At 40.0% G+C, this 22,035-nt stretch overlaps 1 protein-coding gene across 1 annotated transcript; it reads right to left on the bottom strand.

The window, feature by feature from the left end:
* Nucleotides 1-5,003: 5,003 nt before the first annotated feature.
* On the bottom strand, nucleotides 5,004-21,153 carry hic1 (hypermethylated in cancer 1). The gene is made up of 2 exons (XM_057839766.1): nucleotides 20,948-21,153; nucleotides 5,004-15,662 (listed from the first exon to the last, which is right to left on the bottom strand). The coding sequence occupies exons 1-2, from the start codon at nucleotides 20,997-20,999 to the stop codon at nucleotides 13,462-13,464; spliced, it is 2,253 nt and encodes a 750-aa protein (XP_057695749.1). The 5' UTR covers nucleotides 21,000-21,153; the 3' UTR covers nucleotides 5,004-13,461.
* Between the last annotated feature and the right edge of the window lie 882 nt (nucleotides 21,154-22,035).

Raw genomic sequence — 22,035 nt, 5'->3', positions numbered from 1 at the left:
CCAGGAGAGACAGAATGTGGAAAAAAAAAAACTGAAAATCACATTGTTTGATTTTTTAAGAATTTATTTCCAAATTACAGTGGAAAATAAGTATTTGGTCACCTACAAACAAGCAAGACTTCTGGCTGTCAAAGAGGTCTAATTTCTTCTAACGAGGTCTAACGAGGCTCCACTCGTTACCTGTATTAATGGCACCTGTTTTAACTCATTATCAGTATAAAAGACGCCTGTCCACAATCTCAGTCAGTCACACTCCAAACTCCACTATGGCCAAGACCTGGCCAAGAGCTGTCGAAGGACACCAGAGACAAAATTGTAGACCTTCACCAGGCTGGGAAGACTGAATCTGCAATACGTAAAATGCTTGGTGTAGAGAAATCAACTGTGGGAGCAATTATTAGAAAATGGAAGACATACAAGACCACTGATAATCTCCCTCGATCTGGGGCTCCATGCAAGATCTCACCCCGTGGAGTCAAAATGATAACAAGAACGGTGAGCAAAAATCCCAGAACACACGGGGGGACCTAGTGAATGACCTACAGAGAGCTAGGACCACAGTAACAAAGGCTACTATCAGTAACACAATGCGCCGCCAGGGACTCAAATCCTGCACTGCCTGATATGTCCCCCTGCTGAAGCCAATACACGTCCAGGCCCGTCTGCGGTTCGCTAGAGAGCATTTGGATGATCCAGAAGAGGACTGGGAGAATGTGTTATGGTCAGATGAAACCAAAATAGAACTTTTTGGTAGAAACACAGGTTCTCGTGTTTGAAGGAGAAAGAATACTGAATTGCATCTGAAGAACACCATACCCACTGTGAAGCATGGGGGTGGAAACATCATGCTTTGGGGCTGTTTTTCTGCAAAGGGAACAAAGGGACTGATCTGTGTAAAGGAAATAATGAATGGGGACATGTATCGAGAGATTTTGAGTGAAAATCTCCTTCCAACAGCAAGGGCATTGAAGATGAGACGTGGCTGGGTCTTTCAGCATGACAATGATCCCTAACACACAGCCAGGGCAACAAAGGAGTGGCTTCGTAAGAATCATTTCAAGGTCCTGGAGTGGCCTAGCCGGTCTCCAGATCTCTACCCCATAGAAAATCTGGAGGGAGTTGAAAGTCCGTCTTGTCCAACGACAGCCCCAAAACATCACTGCTCTAGAGGAGATCTGCATGGAGGAATGGGCCAAAATACCAGCAACAGTGTGTGAAAAGCTTGTGAAGAGTTACAGAAAACGTTTGGCCTCCGTTATTGCCAACAAAGGGTACATAACAAAGTACTGAGATGAACTTTTGGTATTGACCAAATACTTATTTTCCACCGTGATTTGCAAATAAATTCTTTAAAAATCAAACCATGTGATTTTCTGTTTTTTTTTTCCACATTCCGTCTCTCATGGTTGAGGTTTACCCATGTTGAAAATTACAATACTTATTTTCCCCACTATACGTGATTTCGACTTTACGACGACGGAGTCTCGTCTGCCGCTTTGTGTCCAGTCGTTTTTTTTTCAAATTCGCATATCAATGTCTTGATCGCCACCTCTCAGCATTGATGGTAAGTACAGTATATTATTTGTCGTTTAATTTTGTTATTTATAAAATCTAAATGGTTGATCTTTAATTGCTTTGAATATCTAGTATTTAATTATACTATATGTGCTATCCGCTTTCCCTTGTTGCACTCGGACTTGATGACGTCACGCCAGCGCTTCTTTCTGTTAGTTTCGAGCGTTGCTTTCACTTTGGGAAGCAAGGCTGAATGCCAGTTAACACTACAAGAAGGCAGAGAAAGTGTAAACGGCGCAGGGTCAGTGATTCCCCCGCTACCCCCCACCCCCATTAGCTTGGTATTAGCCCGCTAGCTTATTGAGCAGCATTCGTTTTCACCGCTGGACCGGTGCCACTAATAGCTGCTGTTCCCTTGATGAATTGCCCAAGATTTGGACCTTTTTTCCTTCGGTATTATTTTGCAACCATTGAGGTATGTTTTTGGAAGCAAAAAGGTCTCTGTCATGATTGTATTTTCTAATTGTGTGTTCATAGTTTCATGGTGACAAATAAATACTGTAAATGTTAGTTGTAAAAAGAACTATTGTGTGATCGATGTTAAGGGAGTGAAGAAATATCTACCTATCTGTGTTATATTTTTAACTTTATTTTATTAATATGATTTATAATACCTGTTTTTGGATAGTTATTTTGTGATTAAAGGTTCTTAACTGGTTAGGGCAGGGGTGGGGAACCTATGGCTCGCGAGCCAGATCTGGCTCTTTAAACGGCTGCATCTGGCTCGCAGACAGATCCTAATTTAAAAAAAAAAAAAAAAAAAAATTTTGTTTTACTCCTTTGCGCATTGCGCGAAGAGGTGATGGTCCCCGGTCATATGTTGGTGTTGTGCAGTAATGAGCAGACGTGACTTTTGCAGCGTACGTTAAGTTTTTTTAATGCTCCAACAACACTCGCGCACTTCACACCAGATATCATCAAATAGCAACCTAGATCTGCTACGTTAAATCCCCCCCCCAAGTCCCATACCATTGGCTGCGTGAGCCTTGGCTGATCGTGTGACACGTAGTCCATATACTACAAACGGCGACTAGAAAGCTGGTTCGCAGTAATTTTCATGGGAAAATGGCAAACGGGGTTGCCGTATTTTGCTGTCGAAAATAGCGGCCGATGTGCACATGTGCGTGAAATCAAGAAGTAAACTTACCTCGCTTTCAGTTTCGTTGTAAGCTAATTTTAGAAACCCTCTTGAGAAGATGGCTAAAAGAAAAAAAGATGAAGAGAATAATATTTTTCAGCAGGAATGGGCAGAGGAATTTGCCTTTGTGGAGAGTTTTTGACAACTTTCCGGATAAAGACAAGATAATTAAATGGATAAAAGGCATGCCTCTGTTGGCAAGAACTGTTCACGATCGTACCATCACATCAAATCAAACTGAGGCGACGTAAGTGAAGGACATAAATGCGGCAAAGTTTTTTTCTCTCGCTTTGGATGAGTCATCAGACGTAAGCAATTTATCCCAGTTCAGCGTGATTGCAAGGTTTTGACTATGAAGGGGACAACAAAAGGGGAGAATTTATTCAAGTCCTTCAATGAGTTCGCAAAAGAAAAAATCTACTGATGGACAAACTTGTTTCAGTGCGCACTGATGGTGCTCCGTGCATGGTGGAGAAAAAAAGGATTCGAGGCACTTCTTCCTGAACATGAAAAGAAACGCATCCTAATTTTCCTAATGCCTGCATGAAGATTAACTCCACCAAGTATCAATCAAACTACAAAGCCATCAGCAAAACCGTGCAGCACCAGACGTCGCATTAATGGTAAGAAATACTCATCATTGATTAGCAACAGCATAACAATGTTATGAAAAAGAATTCAGAGACTTATTGTGCTTTAAAAGTGTTGATGTTGCATAAAATGCACACGTTAATTGTATTTTTAGTTTTAAACATATTGTATGGCTCTCATGGAATTTCATTTAAAAATATGTACGGTTCATGGCTCTCTCAGCCAAAAAGTTTCCCAACCCCTGGGTTAGGGTTTCCGATTTGCGCTGAAATTTGGGTTACGTCACCAGCAATATGTGTGTATGTATGTGTGTGTGTGTGTGTTTGTGTGTATATATGAACAGTAGTGTATATATATATATATATATTTTTTTTTTTCCTTAGGGGTTTTTGCACCAGTGTTATCTTCTTTCTTTTTTCTACTCCCTACTTTGTCAAAATAGTCATTACTTTGAAGATCATGAATGAGGACAGCCTAAAAAAGATGTCAGCAGAGAGGATAAAGTCATGCTCAATTGAGATCTATCTTCAAAATGGAAACCAGGGCAAGTTGACAATTGATGACAAAAGATTCTGAGATGCATGATATCCCTTTTATTCATAAGATTTGTTTGATGTGGTTTATTTGGGGCGATTTGATATGGCTAGTGGAATCTAAAAAAAAAAAAAACAGAAACTGTTAAAGAATTATCTAATCTGGGAATTACCAAAATACAAATGGCTCTATATTTGTGTCCAGCACGAATCTTTCCAACTTCCAAAACATTTGCGGCGAGCGTTGCGCTGATATGAAAATCCATTTACGCTGCGTTTTATGCCAGCGGTTATGAAAACAGAGCCCACAAGCTGTATTTTCACAGGAAATTCCTGTAGCTACACCTTTTTCAAGATCGTCATCGGATTTCAGTTGGCTCCTTCCTTGGCCCATGAATGTAAGTTCTTTATTTTTTAATCTGCCCAACTATTCAATCCACTCAATGGCCGCATGATGACAGTCCATCATGTTCATTAGAGGATGTGAGTCAGTGTTGAAATGTCAAGCATGAGTGTTAATCACATGATGCACCTGCTAATTTTTCCAAGTTACGTCAACTGTCGTCGTGTTTGATTCATGCTAAACATCTGGATGGCTCCTTGTGCACCACTGATAATAACAATAATAATAGTAATGGGAATTTTCACACCGTGGTAAAGGATGTGTGTGTAGTGTGTGAAAGGCCGTTGGCTGGTTATCCAGTGGCTGACAGAGTAATGGATCTGCTCATTGTTGCATGCAGACATGGCATGATATATGAAACTCATTTAAAATTCTCAGACTCAAATGAGGCGCTCACGTGTGAGGGAATGCACTCACAATCCAGACAGTTTCTAATTTGGTGATAAAGTCAAACCCGTTTCATGCCAAATGAGGCAAAAATCATGTCACAGTTTTTGTTTATCTGATATTTAAATGTAACTACATAAATATATATTTGAAAAAATACAATGGTACAGTTGCATCAGAATACAATTGTATAGGATTTTAAAATAGCAAAATGTGATATAAATCAATAAAAGTGAAGTCAATTCAAATTGTTAGGAACTAAATGGATATTTGTTTTCTATATAAATTTGTACAGTATATGACTTAGATTTGTTATCATTATCAGGAACAAAACACAAAATACACATTTTCCACAATTTTTTATGCAATCGGACTTTATTGCCAGGAAGATTTTGAGTATAGTGACATAAATCGCAACATGTTTTCACATTGACTTTGAAACAATAAAAACCTCATCAACATTATTTTTTATCATACTTAAATGCAATTTTATATTTATATAGAAAAAAAATCCACAGTTGAAATGTACACAAAAAACTATGAAACATTTGGACATGCAATAAATACATTCATTTCATTAAAAGCATATTGACATTTTTTAAAATAAGGCAGAAATACTGTTTGGTTTTATTGCTACAAAGTGACCGATAGACGACACAGCTAAATGTCATCTGAATTAAGACATTGCAAAAGCGTGTGTGTTTGTGTTTTGTCAGTGTGGCAGTGTGCCCCACAGCTGAACTTTCTTCTCCCTGAACCACAACGCAGTCGGGCACAAGACATTGCAGTCATCCTCATTAGATCACGATCCAGCCACCCGCCCAACCCATCAATCCTGCCTGTAATCTCTGCATATGTGTATGTTTGTGTGTGGAGGAGGACCCTGAGGCTGTGTAAGATCTTGGCACGTATTTCAGTGTGTTCCCTTCGATCGCCCACTCCTTAATAATGACTTTTTCTACAAGAAGCGACAGTCCAAACGCGGTAGGGCAACCTCATTAAAGCTGATCTAATCTGGAGTCTGCAGCCCAGCCGTGTGTGTACATGCGTGCTTGTGACAATGCCTGCTTGTATGTCTTCTTTCTTTTACGCAACAATGGGGACATCTTTCATCGTAGGGACCAAAAAAAAGAAGGACCCACCCCCCTAAATAATGTATGATCCATTAGGTTTTTAGCATTGAGCCAATTGTGTATTTGTGTGTACGTGTACTATTATTTATCACCATTTGAGGAAAAATGAAAGAAACTGGCTTCTTTCATGAATGTCAATGAATACTAACTTACAAGAATTTAGTAGGAAATGTACAGAAATTGTATGTATAGTAATATAGTATATGCAAAAAAAATAATAAATCTTAAAACGAAAGTCTTATATTGCCACAAGAATGGTACATACTTTCTGCTACATTTTATCAATGATATCGTGAGAAAAATGAAACTAAATTAAGAGGTGAAATCATCTATTTTTTCCTCAAATTTAAAAATGATATACTAATTCACTGCCACTGATGGTGATAGAAAAATCCATTTTAAAATGGGAGGGTTGCCAGTAAATGAATTAAGAGTAATAATTGTTATCACATTAAAAAATAAATTTAAAATTTTGATTATTTTCAAGTACAGTGCTGCCATTTTCCACAAAATGCAGTACATTTTCTTTGCAAAATCCCACTATATTCAAGTGAAGCTCTCACAGCAAACACTGTGTGAAAAGAACAAATGCTCCCCATTAAAGGGTTCGTTTTAGGAGCGTTTGTTCTGGCCAAAAATTGCGCTTTTGCTACTCATCAGGCTGGAGATGCATTTGAATGTTGACTGTGAGGGCGAACTGACATGACGGATGAGCACAAGAGAGTCTGACAATGAGCTGCATCATTTCCTGAAGGTAAGCACACTTTCAAGTTCACCAAACAGAAAAGTTAAAGCAGGCAAAGCGCAACTTTTTCATTTTCTTTCTATCTCTTTCTATTGGTTTTGTTTCTGGCTTCACTTCTTTTCTCTTATTCCTTTCATCTGGGCGCATGACTTGGCTGCTGTGCACCCAAAAGCCCCAGCGCAATTGTGCAATTTCATACATGTTTACTTTACTGGCATCTTTTCTGAGCATTATTACACATTTCCTCTGGTTTTAATATCCTTCTAGTGGTCATTTTCTTGGTGGTGGGGGTAGCAGGGCCGGGCTGTGACAAGAGGTCAACGTATGCTGTGGCGGGGTTCATTTTGGAAATCGATCAGGGCTTAGCAAAAAAGAAAGTAGCCCTCGGTGTAAACATTTAGACAAGTGTCTTCTTCAGCATGAGAAACAGCTGGAAGTAAGTGGATCGGGACGTGAGAGGGGGGTTCTGCTTGTGTTTAGTGGAAGGTCAGGAAGATTTAGTGAGAAGGAGTAAGGGCCAGTGTCGGACTTTTGGAGTATCACAATGCAGTTCCGCCTTTAGCTTTAAAGGATGACTGTGACTAATCAAAAGTCCCTTTAGACCACCTGTGTCAAACTCAAGGCCCAGGGACCCAGATCCGGCATTCCATGTCATTTTGTGTGGCCCGTGAAAAAAAATCACGTATGTCCCAGTCATGTTTCTTGTTGAAATGAAATTCTAAATAAATGTCTGTAATGTCTAAAAGAAAGATCTAGGACTATAGAAATTAAAGGAGTTCCGTTTTTTTCCTTTTAAAAAATGAAGACAATATGCAATGTTTTATTTTTGGTTGTTTTTTTAATGTGAATAAGTAATATACATTAAAATAGTTTTCTTTTTTTAATCAACAAAAATTACTAAAAGAGGATTATTATTGGTTTTCTCCCCTTTTGTTTTACTAAAAATTGTAAATGACATAAAGAATATTTGCTATTAGGAGCTTAGAGAAAATAACATTTGGGCAAATTTTGTCTGTAAATGAATAGATGACTTTCAAAATACTTGTTTATTAATTTTTTATTCCATTAGTTATCAATTAGTACCGTAGATTAATTGTGGTAGCCCTTTTTGGCAGATACAGTATATTAACCAGCAGTGGGTGGTAATGCGTTAAAGTACTCCGTTACATTTACTTGAGTAACTTTTTGAGAAAAAAGTACTTCTAAGAGTAGTTTTACAAAGATATATTTTTTACTTTTACTTGAGCAGATTTGTGAGGAAAAAAAACTACTCTTATTTCGCTACTTTGGGCTACACAAGAGCCGTTACATTCTTCCTCTTCATTCTACATGTTAAATTTATTATTTTTTGCCAGCGATGCCAAGAGTAGCGCTACTAATTTCACCAATGAGATATCACAACAATAATCACATGACTGCATTACACCAATCAGATGCAAGCTTGCCGTTCTATGATCACGCCAGCCTGTTCAATCACGTGGCATCTTTAAAGCACCATAAAAAATAAAGTATTTGACATAGAACGCTGCCCCCAACATGACTAGAAAGCGCGGATTTTAACCTCTCTCTCAGTTGTTATTTGGCTCCGATTGACCACGGAAATCCGGAGATTTGATCCTTTTAATTTCATATTAGTAACCACGAAGGCAGTACAGTATTCACTATTCAAACTAGGAACTATTTTCTCCACTAGAAGGCACTAATGTTGATTGGAAAAATAATGCTTTTTTTTTTTTCTCTCGCCAGAATTCAATGATTTTTTTTGTTTGTTTGTTTGTATTTCTTTGGGTTAATGTGGTTAAGTAATGGGTTATTGTACAGTATCATTATAACAACAGTTCATATACTAGTAGATGAGTTTGCACTGAGAGAAAAAAAAAATATTGTTTAAAAAAAAAATCTGGCAAAAATAAGCAGTGACTCACAATGTTACTCATTACTTGAGTATTCTTTTCACTAGCTACTTTTTTACTTGTACTTGAGTACGTTTTTTTTATGACTACTTTTACTTGAGTAATATTATTTTGAAGTAACGCTACTCTTACTTGAGTAAAAGTTTTGGCTACTTTACCCACCTCTGATAATGACTGTATGAAACGAAAAGTACGATGTGGCTCGTGATAAAGATGAGTTTGGCACAGGAGCTTTAGACAGTCAAAGTAAGGGGACGGTCTCTCAGCATAGGGACAAAAAAATCAAGAGAATCTCAAAATATGAAATGAAGATGGGACAAAATATGGAAACATGTAATGTATCTGCTCAGAATGAGGCTCAGTATAAGCTTGGTTGGGCACAGTTCCATAAACGCGACACGCGAACAACAGTACTAAATCACCAAATAGATCAGAGACAAAGCAGATTGTGTCTGCATGCACATTCAAACATTTTTTTTTTTAAATAGACTTTTAGCTTATGCGATGAAATTGGCAGGGTTCTCTATATAATTTGGCACTTCCTAAAAAAAAGAAGAAGAAAAATGAAACAGGCACTAGACAATAGTGGCTCCTGACTCCTATGATTATCCACACAAAAAGGCAACATTGTAGAGCCGGCGCGCGATTCTATAAAATTGCAAAGACTGTCATAGATTTTTTCCCCTGTTTAAATAACGTCGGGTTTGTGCTCCTGTCCTTTGCAGGCAGCCATTTCTTTCTTGTTTGCAACTTGTTGGTCAGGAGATTCCATTTTGGACACTTTTTCGTTGTTTTAACTTATATACTGTAAATGCTGGAAAAGTTGTGAGCCTTGCAATGACATTTAAAAAGCAATGAAAAGCCTTAAGGAATCAAGCATAATTTTAAAAAATGAAAAAAAAATTTCTTTTTAAAGTTGATAACCAACTTCGAAAAGGCTTTTGTTTGGATTTGCCTAATAAATGGAATCTTTTAAAAGGCTCATCTTAACATTTAAAAGTTTTACTTCAATCTCATGCTCCAGGTCAGTGGAGCAATAAAGTAAAAATTTTAACATTTAAATACTATATAAAGTAGTTTTTGCTAGTTATTTTCATTATTTCCTCATTGTTCTTCAAGTGACAGTTGTTGTAAAGCCTGGCTTTTTGCAGTTCGTGACAAGACATTTGTAAGGAGCTTAATGCATACAAATATGCATCATAATCTAAAAAGTGGCTAGTTAAAGAGTTAATATTTATTGTATCTATTGCCTGATAGTTAATACTTGTATACAACTACTGATTGTTTTAGAATAAAATACTTTTGCAATTTTTGTCAGTTATTACCTTACAAACAAATTGAAAGTTTAATATTTAAATCATATTGTATAAATGTCCCCTAATAATGATTAGATGAGTTTGGGACTCATTGTATTGCTATTTTTACTTTGCTGAATGGGGCAGTATTGGCTACAATCTGCTAGTAAGCTGATATTTTAATTCTGATCAAAATTACATGAAGAAGAAAGTAGTTCAAACTAAAAAAACAAAACAAAAACTTTTGGCTTAAAGAGTATGTAAACCCGACCTTAAAATATTTAGTAAATGTTTTCTTGCATTGTATGGCAGCAGTGGTTGAGCCCTATAAACTAGTGATTAAGTGAAGCAATTTCTTCAGTTCAGTTCGTCTACTGTATTTTGCCATTTCTATGAAAATGTTATTACAGTTGTGAAGTGTTGTGATGAATGAAAAATAATTTTTACCTTCTGTTCGGGTTACACTATAACATTGCCTTTGGAAGAGATATAATTCTTTTGAAATAATTATACTGTAGTTTTCCTGGTAAGTAGCCTACCTAAATGGTTGGTCCCGGACCAATCTTTCCCCCCACAACGATAAATCCCCAACATCCTCGCCACAAAGCGCTTGAATGCCTTCCAGTGTGTGCGGCCGTATCACCGTGACACCGAGCACGGGTTGATTCCAAAAACGAGCAAAGAGGGGAAGGAAAAGCAAAGATACCGTTGACTTGTTTTGTGAATGGAGCGTTTTAGAAGGCCGCGTGGGCTTTTGAGAGGCGAACAATGGCTCAGGCTCCACCCTGCTTGCTTTCACCCTGGCTCCTGTCCCTCTCTATCTGCCTCAACTCATCCTGCATTACGGCCAAAAGTTCACTTCCTGCTCCTCAGCTCGTCTCCTTTACGCCGGCATTAATTCCCAAGACATGTATTAGGCCCTGCTTCGTACGCTCCGATGGTATAAACAGACAAGCAAATGCTTCCGGCCCCGATTCTTCCTGTCAGTGATCAACATCAGCACCTCAAGATATTCTCAGATAAGAAAACCTACACAGGCAAGTATGGGTTATTTGTTTAATTTGTTGTTAACACTGGATAGGTAGTTTAGGGGTGGTTTTTGGGCAGTGAAAGTAGGGCTAAGAGATGTTTTGATGAAATAATTACTGTTAAGTAGGTATATTTCATTGTCAATGTATTTGTGTGTGTTGAAGCCTCTCCTTCAAAAAGTTTTATCTGACGCTTCCCCTCCCTGCTTAGATTTGGGGCTACAGTGGAAAGTGTGTGTTATTTCAACAGGGGGTGGGGGATCATTTCATTAACTAGTGAATGAGCGCTTGAAGTTCCCACACTCTCATATCACATAGGAGAATACATTACAAAAAAGAAAATAGCGTCCTCCAATCACACACTGCCTCCTATAAACGTGTATGCGTGTGCTCCATATATGTGTGTATGTTTGCGTGTGTTTGTTGCCTGAAGCTCTCTAACACTGTGTCAAATGGGCTGTGAAAGTCCCTGGAAGCTCCACTCTGAACCCAAACAACATCAACATGGCATGGCGCTCGGCCCGAGTGCGGTTCTGATGTTCACAGACAGCCCGTGAAGGCAGCCACCAACAAGGGTAGACCTACAGACGCCTTTTTTTTTTGGAGGGCATCACAAAAAAAAAATGTACATCATGATCATGATAACAATTAAAAAAAAAAAAAAATAGGAGCAATATCAAATGGCATTGCTCTGCTGCAAAACCTAATGTATAAAGAGACAATAACCACAGGTTTAAAAACTGAAAAATTGCGCAGTTTGTGTGTGCATGTGTCTGGTCCTGAGGTAAGCACCGATTTTCGTGTCTAATACTTTGGTTGGAGAAGAAAAGTGACATGGAACAACAGGTTTACTATTGGACAGATACTACACAACTGGAGCCCCTTAAAGCAGTGGTGGGGAACACATTGATGCAGATGGATTATAAAAAGAAATACAAAATACTAGGAGGAATTGCTATAAAAAGCCAAAAACACTTACAGTAAAACATAAGCGCTTGCCTGATTTTTTTTTCATATATTTAAGACCGTTCCCCACCACTGCTTTAAAATGACTGTTACATAAAAATAAGTTTTTTTATTTTTTTTTATTTTTTCAAAGGAAGGCACAGGAGTGTTTTGGGGTTAGCTTTTTTGAGACAAAAGTCACTCAGTCCATCACAGTGTGTTTATGGCTTCACATTCACCCTCTAAGGTTGACGTTGGCACAATAGTGGTCAGACAATCTGGATTAAGGGCTGGTGAAAGTGGAGACGAAAAGAAAGTGGAGAGGCAAAAGTTCATGGATAAACATTCATATTTGAACAAAAATAAGTGCCTTCAAACCCGCATATTTCAAGTGCTCTTTTGTTTTCTGAGTGCTGTTTGGCCCCAAATGCAAAAAAAAAAGAAAAAAGCAGTTCACTGTTATTTTGGGGGGGCTTTGATATCGGCATAGAAATGAGTGAAAGGATGGTATTGAGGCATTACATCTTTTAACTAGCACTGAGGGGATATCAGGCATGAAATGGCATGCGATGTGCATGAATTGTCCAGGAGAAAGTGGGATTTCACAGGGATTACCACCACACAACAGCTGGGCCAGACTACAACCCAGCCCCTCGTGCTCGTATCGCTGACAGATTAGCGGCTTTGCTAAGTGTGTGTGAAATAGAGGGGGAGATAAGGCACGTGTGTGTTAAACACTCACTTTGGCATGTCAACGGTAGTGGGGCCTCTCGGACGTGACACCAGAGGGTCAAATCCCCAACTGGCGTTGTGCGATTAATCAATTTGAACAGGGCAATTACTCCTGTCATAAGAGGGTGACGCCCACATTGACAGATAGGGAGGGATTTTTGTGTGTTCACCAGTAGGGTATGTGCTATCATTTCACAGCTATGAGATCACGAGGCTGCATCAAGCCACGCCTCACTTAAAATGACGCTTGGGTCAGAAAATGAAATGATTTTTAGAAAACATAAATTAGAAGTCACTGCATGTGGGAATAAGATGGAGAGTTATCAAGTGTTTAATAACCCCGAATTAACACCACCCAACCATATATGCATTGTCAATAGCACATCTCCCGTTCAAAATTGTGGTAAACTGGATTCAAAACCAGCTGAATTTGTGTGAAAGGCAGACTACAGCCTGCACTAGTTGCCAGTCAATCACAGCCAGGGTAAATCTAAAGACAGACAACCATTCACAGTCAATCACATTCACACTGTCACTGAGTGGGAACAAAACCCATGCCTGCAAAAAGACAGGTGAGTGTACCACTACAACATCAGTGACTCCCAAATACTACAATAAAGAAAACTCAAGAAAGAAAACCTCCCATTATTTTAAAGCCCAGAAGAGGTGACGCTCTCAGATCTGGACAAAGCCCCTGAATCTTGTCCTTTTGTTTCTCATAGCACAGGTTTAAGGGTTTAAGCTTCTCTTTGGATAACAAAATACAAAAAAATAAATAAGCACATTTTTAAAAAATATTTGATGCTTTGGCTCAATGGCTGGAATTGTTGTTTTTTTGGTTTAGTTTTGTTTTATACATACACATATAAATACTGCAGTTAAGCGAGTGTTCCTTGGGCACAGTGCTCCTTCTTGTAGGAGGCTTCAAAGGTTAGATGCATAGAAAGGCACTTACAGTCGACACAGTCTGAGGTGCAGAGGGGTTATTTACGTGAGGTGAATGGCGTCAGAATACTGCATGTGGCATGTGGTCATCATTGGTCTTAGCTGGGGGAGTAGCGGTCAATGGCGCGGGCCTCAGAGAGGGCCTGCTGGGAAGGCGGCAGGGCTTGGCACAGGATGTCTACCTTGTCATGGCCGAGAGCACCGAGGTGCTCTGATGCCAGCTTGGAGAGCGGGTAGAGGCTATCCATGGCCTTGGGGTCGTTCACAAGCTGGTGCTGTGCCTGGAGGAGGAGCTCATTTGCCTTTTCCTGCTTGAGCCCCAGATGCTCGGCAGTGTACTTGCTCAGGGGGTAAATGCCCTCCGCAAAGTCCAGCTTCAGCTTGCCCTCGGAGGTGAGACCGCCCGCTGCCGCCCCGCTGCTGTGCATCTTCATGTGGCTGATCAAGTTGCGCTGCTGAGCAAACTTCCCACCGCACACTTGGCACTCATACGGCTTCTCCCCAGAGTGGATGCGCATGTGCTCGGTGAGGCGGTACTGGCGGGTGAAGCGCATGCCACAGGAGTCACAGGCGAAGGGCTTGAGACCCAGGTGGCTGCGCATGTGGCGTGTCATGGTGCCGCGCTGCGTGAACTTCTTGCCACAGATGCTGCACGGGTACGGTCGGGTGAGCCAGTGGGTCTTTTCATGCTGCCGGAGAGTGGCTGGATCCTTGTAGGACTTGTCGCAGGATGAACACCGGTACGGACGAATCATTTCCCCGATGGACCCTGAAACCAAAGCCTGGCTGGATTTAGTCTCCAAATGGGTCCCGCCGCCAGTTAACCCGCTATAGCCGTTGGTGCTGCTGCTGATGTTCTTGTTGTTGTTGCCATTTCCCATCTCTCCGCCAGAGTTGACAAACAGCTCCTCTTCCGTGTGAGTCTCCACATGTGCGTTGAGTTGCTCTGAGCTCGGGAAGCCCTTGTCACAGGGGATGCACACGTACAGATTGTCCCCGTAACTCTCTGGCTCGTACGGAACGTGGAACCTCCCCATGTGTCCAGAAGGGGACGGGCGGCCCTCGCTGCTGCCGGTCTCCTCGGTGCAGGAGCCGCTCTTGTCGTCCGGCCCCTCACTCTCCTCTTTGTGATGGTTGTGCCGTCGCTCTCCATTTTCACCTCCTTCATCTTCGTCCTCATCTTCATCCTCATCCTCAGCTGTGTACGGTAATGGCTCGTGTTTCACCCAGCGGTAGATATTTCCCACCTCTCTTCCGGCCTCTCCACCTTCGGTGAGTGTGTCCGGACTCGGTGGGCATGGGAAGCGCTCGCCGCCCTGTGAGCTCATACGATGGAGGTGAGGGAGGTGAGGGCCAAGGGACTGGTTTTGATGGGGAAACCGTGGCGGAGTGATAGCACTCGTCTGATCAGTTGTCTCCATTTTCTCAGAGGGGAAAGCCCTGCCATTGGCTCCCTGCGTAGGACTGGTGTGTCCATTTGGAGTCCCATCTCGCTCATCGTCATTGTGGGTGCTGACCTCATGGGACTGGGAGGGAGTGTGCTGAGACTGAGAGTTAGGACTCTTCTTGGAGAGATCTAGGCCATAGTTTGGGGAGCAGTTTCTATCTGGAAGCGCCGGGCGCAGGCCGTGCTGAGCCGGCATCACCGACTGCATGGACGGGAAGGATTGGGGGCCTTGGGTAGAGGTGGGAGCGTAAAGCTCGCCAGCATGGATGGCCAGCCGATGGGGAACCAGCTCTTCAAGCGGTGGAGGCCGAGGTGTGTGGCTGTTCATAATTCCCCCGGGAGGACATGTTTGGATAACAGGAGTGGAAACCCTGTATCGGCCTCCACTGCCTAGACCCATACCGCCCATTTTTGCATATGGCAGGAATGCCGGAGTAGTGCGAGGAGGGTACTTGCCATTTCTTTTCAGTTTCTTTTTGCACAAAGCTACTAAATCGAGCAGCTGCAGGTAGCTGGCCGCGGCCAAAACGGCACCCAGGTTGGGTTCGGTGGGAGATGAGGGGTCCCCGTCTGTGAGGCGGCCCGTGTAGATGTAGTCCAGAATGACCCGGAAGACCCCAGGACTCACCATCTCGTGGTCGAGGTTGATTAAATTGTCGTGGACCACCAAGGACTTCAAGTAGAGGCTGCTGGCTGCCAGAATGTTCTTGTGTGCCCGGAATAAAGCGTTCTGGACCACGATGATGACATCGCACAGAAATCCTTTGGTGCGCTGGCTGTTGAGCTGCAGCAGGAGATCCCTCGCGTGACTTGGTACTTCCATGGCATCCAGCATCGTCTTCAGTCCTCCACCTATAAACAGAGCAGTGAGAGGTCATATTGTGGATTCTTATAATGACAAAGAAAGGCAGGTATAGTGCATGGTACACTATATAGAAAACCAACATTTTCACTACTTGTCAGAAGAATGGCTCCATAACATAACGGAAGAAGCAAGTCACAAATCAGGCATGAAAGTAATGAATTTGTGGTCCCAATAAATTCACAGGCGGAATTGTTATCCATATGGTGGCGGTCGTGTCAGTTGTGCGGCAAAACATGCAGGCCGCAGAGTGACTGTGTGGCAAACGCATACCAGAGGGAGAGGCTCAGTAAAAGTGAATGGGAAAAGAAAAAGGTGAACACTGTCTCTGCTTTTCTCATCATGAGAAAAAAAAAAACACGTCCATCATGCGTTTACTTCCTCTGCAGCGTGTGAAACGTGAGAGAGAAGTCAAAATGCAGAGAAACCAACCAGGTTTTTTTCTAGGCTGCTAGTGGTTTTGTGCAGAGATTTGAACAATCGGAACATAGTGAAGGTTTCACAAGTGTGATGAATTGCACGTAGACTAACGGTTCCAATAACTGGACCTATGATGTACTATTTAAAATTACCAATAATTTAAGGATTATTTCTTCCTCTGAGTGTTCTAAAATCCTATATTCACAACAGTGTTATATTGCGCCGAAATCAATGCCCATCGGAGTTACATATACTAAGAGGTAAATTCTCAATTTTTCAGAATATGGCAGAATGCCGACTTCATTTGTAAGTCATTTCCAAGCACGTGGGAAATTGTTTTGAAAAACTATTACTATGAAACTTGATCTTTTTTCATTTATTTATGCCAGCAATGTATAGTGATAAGCAGAACAATGCAAGAGGAAATTTCCCTTCCTCTAGATGACAGACAGTAAAATTAACCTGTGTACCCAGCTGTTGCCATTCATACAATAGAATAATAGGTTTGTGTAAAGCTAAGCAGGCACAGCTATTACAATGACCAAGTAAGCTATTGAGGGGAAAAATGAACGGATGATCATTATTTGAATTTGTGCATTTTCTTTATCTGTTGACTGTTGAGCAAGTATCCAGCTCAACTCTGGCATTGTTGACAATATATTGACTTCTAGCTCACTTGTGTGGCATTCGAGAAGATTAACCTATTCGCAACCTTTGACGGCAATAGATGCCAAATCCATTTTAACTGTGACGGTTAGCAGAGAATGAGTCGTATCATTTTAAAAAGGATTGGACATCAATCACCTTCAATGGCACTGAAAGACTTCAACTGCGTTGCAGTAGGTGGTTTGTTCAAGAAAAACTCCTATTGCTAATTGCTCTAAGTTACATTGACTACCACTTTTCAGCATAGACCGTCATGCTGTCCTTAACCAAACTGCTGTTAACTCATCTGGTGCCATTGACCGGCGCTAGACGTCCAATCCATTTTGCTGATCATTAGATCGCTGCTAGCTCCCAAGTTAAAAAAGACGTTGAGCGTCGTCAATGGCACTGAAAAATGATCAATCAATGTCAGTCATTCCATTTCAAATGGATTTGATGTCTTTCGCTGTCAAAGGCAATGAATGATTAAAGAGATACTTAAAATATTAATGGTAAGAATGTGCTATTTCTTTCTTGAGTTATGTTCAAATAAGGAAACAAAGATATTTATAAGTATATGACCATGACCGCTATTGACATTAAACCACTAAAAACACACAGGATGTCCTGTCCATTTACATTAGATGGTGCACTACTTCACACTGTGCAGTCCTTAGGGATCCAATGCACACACACACAAACATTCACGCGCGCTCAAATATCACCACTTCACTCCTCCATCAGGCCTAAAGTAAACTACATCGCACATGAAACATGCTTTCTCGTTCCAGCAGAGGCATCTGAGGACAGTTTACAATACAGAGTGACCCTTGCAGGGCTATTTCTATGCTTGATGGGCAAACAAGCAAATCAATAAATAAAATATCACGTCACATTCTTTCTCACAGCAGCATAGAAAACAAAGGCTTTCCTCCTAAAATGTTACACGAAGCTGGGTTTTGACAACATGGTTCTGATTATGTTGGTTATTTAGCATGATCGGGTCGTTGGAGCGCAAATAAAAGTCATTTGCAGGCACAATAAACAAATGGCTAAGAAAATATTTTGAGGGGGGGAGGTCTAACATTAATAAGCTTTAATTATGAGTAAAGATGTGGCAAAGAGACTAAAATTATGAAAACTTGAAAAGTAAAATATCATGAGTAAGTATTTGGAATATAAGTTTAATAAAATTACATTGAATAACATTTATAAATGGTAGATTTTCAAAGATAATAATGTACTATTAAAAGGGATCTGGTTCTTCTAAGGGAAAAATCTCCAATGTGCATGATACAATTTTAACATTACACTCCATCCTTTCCCAAGCTGTCATTTTTAGCGCTTCCACTTCTGCTTTCCATTACAGGGGCCGTCATATTTTAACATAAATTTTAAGCCGTGGTCACATCAAACTGGAGTGAGCCAAGCATACCCCTTTCGTGAACTCTCACAGCAAACGCAGGGTACGTGACGACACACAGCGACAGAAGGCCTTACTGCTGGTAAAAAAAAATTTTTTAAAAGGCTTTCTCGCAGTAAAACACATTTTTCCCCCAAATGTTTAACCATCCTGAACGTATCCCTCACATTAATATTAGTTTAAAAGGCTCAAAATGAAATGCACATGGAGCACATTTGGTACTGTAAATGTTCCTTTGGAATGTGTTTACTCATAAAGTTAACATAGATGATAACTTGTTGTTTGCATCAAATTAATATCAAATACGTATCAACCATCTCAATGTTTTGACAGTTTTAGAGCAAAACGGTTGACTAAACGCACTCAGCCCTGGTCACGTATAAGCACGGCTGACATCTGCTGTAATGTTGCTATCGGCATGCATCATCTTAAAATCCACAAAAGTGCAAAAGAAAAGTGTATTTTACATATGTCACATCATATGTCTGCATGTTTTAAATTTGTAGAAGGTTAACGGCCAGAAGAAGGAGCCCCCCTGCTTTTTCAGAGTAGTGAAAGGTGAAAAGGTCATACTTCAGTCGTATCTGTAATGTTCGTTTGAGTCAGCTTCCTGTCTGATTGTATCGGGAAAGAAATCAGCACACCATCGGAGAAAGAGGTGACAAAATAACGTGGAGAACTCGGTTAAGTAACATGGCCACGTATGTAGCATTAGATTGGGCACAATTTGCGTGCGTGGCATTCACAAGAAGAGTTTTAAACAGCGACTCAACATATTGCCTTAGTTTTCTTCACGCATGCGACACGCATAAGCATATCCTTCCCCCCGTGTAGTTTGACAAGTCTTTTTTAACCCCAAAAAGGGGAAAAGCAACCATACACTGTACTCATCTGCTAATAAGACATGTCAACAGTGCACAAAGTCACATTGACAAATAAAATCCCCGGCTGTCAGAGAGAAAGCCAGAAATTAAAAGGGAAAATATGACAGGAAAATGAGAGTCTAAGTATTTTGAACACACACACGCAAGCCTGTTGGTATATTGGTCAGAAACCCCAATAGGAAAAGCCTCATCATAAAACCAGGTCAAATGGAGTGGCATATGTGCTATATAAAACATAAATAAAGTCAAAACGTTCCACATATTTGCTTATTTTTCATACATTTATTCACTATTAATTGATAGATTCATGTTGTAAAGCATTAAAATATGGGGGGTGACTATTATTCCTCCACTACTTAGTATGAGCTTGCATGTTTTTGTTGATCCGATGTTTCAGTGTTACCAAACGATAAGCACATCATTCTCTAAATAAAAACATGAAATAATGGGAAAACACCATTTCTATGGCATGTGAGGACATATTTTATAGTTATAAAGGTTTTTTTCTGGCTTCTACATTTTAGGATTAACACATCAACAACAATTACTTCCACATTTTATGTATTTGAAGTGATATAAATCAAAACTCTCCAATTGGTAAAAAAAAAAAAATGATTTCAATAACTTTCTTGTTCTAATGTCTTGTCTTTTAAGAACTACTCATTAATAATGCTCACTTCCAGGATGCCATAGAAATACATTTAGGGGGAAAAAATGGGATAAGCACTTGTAAACTGGTTAAATACCACACACACCTTTTTGCAGTTATCAACTTTTTACACATTCTTATTAATTAAAAAAAAATCCAGAAGTTTATACACTTGTGTTTATTTGAAACAAACACATGAAAATGTGAAGAAATATCATTTCTTCAACGCCACTTTTGTGAAGTGGCACACATGATCTCTTATTGGTTGTCAATGTACTTTTAAGGATATATAAGCCATAGAAGTCAATGTCAGAACATGTGGGAAATGACCTGTATTCATATATTACTGTGTAAAAAGGGACAATTTTAAGATTTTCTGGTTCCTGCATTAAATTAAGGATGAAATCTACTTTTCAAACAAACATATGAGTAGCATGTTGATCATAAACTTTATGATTTATTTTTTATGAAGAGTTAAGGATCATTTCAGGCATACTTTAAAAAACAAAAAGATGGCAATGCGGTGACAGTATGAGTGGCACATTCGGACACTTTTATGATAAACTGTTTTAGTCATTTAGAATTAGTGATGCAGAACTTGACAGAAATCCTTTTTTGAAAATGTGATGACAGTTTTGGTATGAGTAGCATTATCGTAAATTTTTATGACTTGATTTTATTAGATGTAGCTCATTTTGGACATACATATTTTTAAAAAATCAAAATTAAAAAAACATTTTTTTTTAAAGAATGTGTGTGTCACATGGTCCCAAACTTTTCTGCCCTCCAAACTTGAGTATTAACTGATCATATTAAACATTCTGTAATTTTTAGAGCAATAACGTAAAAATATGGGAGAAGATGCATATGTGTACTTTATGACTTGTCTGTTTCCTGTATATCGTGATAATGGATCGATAAACACAATACTGCAAAAAAATGAAAATGAGGTTAAAGTTGCGCATCAGTAGAAAATCATACACCTTCATGATTTATTATCTGATTTTATTCATTTATTTTTATTTCTGCATTTTTATTTTTACTTTGATTAAAAAACCTGACTAGTGCTGTTTAGAAATCAACTTCTGCATGGAATGGGAAGCACAACAAAACAGGTTGATAGTGGTGGTAAATCTTACAAAAGTCAACGCGAGGGAACCAAATAGTGCGTACTATTACAGCACGCTTGACAAAAGTTATTAAAAAATGAATACATGCTTATTTAAAGAGTAGTGAGTTGAAAGTCCCCCTTACCTGCATGCCCGATGTCTACTGCCATCCCATCCGAATCTGCCTCAATGATCATGTCAGCAAGCTGCCGCAGTCATATCTGACGTCCCGAGTGCCAGCCTCCACAGAGCCATGCCAGCGTCCTTTTCACCAGCTCTTTTTTTATCATTATTAATTGATACGAAAGCGCTCGTCCGCGGGCTCACGTCCGTCCTCCCTCCCACCCACTTTCTCTATCTCTCTCCCTCTCGCTCTCTTTTCTGCCCCTCCTCTCTTTTCTCATCCCCTCCTATCCAAACCAAAAAAAGCTTCAGTTTCCTCCCTATTTTTTCCCCTTCTACTAATTTCCTCTGCTATTTTGGAGAGGCAATAACGTGCACACGGCGCGGCCGTGGTGATGATAATGGAGTCTCTGTGAGCTCGCCTCCAGTGTGATGTCAGTCTATAATAAAAAACGAAGAAGGTAACGCGGAGGGCAGGAACTTCGAGTGACCCCAACTTGAACTTCTCCCAGCTCATCGTCTTAAAGGGACAGGCTGATCTTGCTGCAGTGCACGTCTGCTATCGTTCCTAGTTCTGCAACTTCCGAAAGATAGATATTTTGAAAGATGTTTGTTTTCTGACACTTTATTACTTTCTCTTAGTATAAATATTGACATTTGTTAGACACTCCAGTTAAACTTTGAAGTGACTTTAAGATCAAGTGACTATTTATGTCATCAAAAAATGAAAAACAGATAAAGGGGCACAACATGTTGATGACCCCGAAACACAGTGTCAGCAATAAAATTAACTTACAAGAATATTTAAAATAATAAGTTGACAATGAGTGTTTTTTGTTTCCTATCATTCTTGAGGGGAATTCTGAATCAGGCTGCTTAGGCAATACTTTTCGCCAAGATCGTCATCCATTGAATATGGTACGCCCGCCGGTGTCGTGCCAATGTAGTTACTCCAGTCAAAAATTGTATCCCCTGGGCGGAGCCGTATGGAGGTAGATTTGTGTCTTTATTATTCAATCCAAAAAAAAAAAAAAATGCTTCAGTAAAAAAAAAAGTTGCTTCAATTAAAATATATATTTTCATTCCAAAAAAGTCCCTTCAATTAAAAAA

Source organism: Corythoichthys intestinalis, chromosome 6 (assembly GCF_030265065.1).
Source record: "Corythoichthys intestinalis isolate RoL2023-P3 chromosome 6, ASM3026506v1, whole genome shotgun sequence".
NCBI lineage: Eukaryota > Metazoa > Chordata > Actinopteri > Syngnathiformes > Syngnathidae > Corythoichthys > Corythoichthys intestinalis.
The sequence above is the reverse complement of the archived record's forward strand: the minus strand, read 5'-3'. Positions and strand labels throughout refer to the sequence as shown.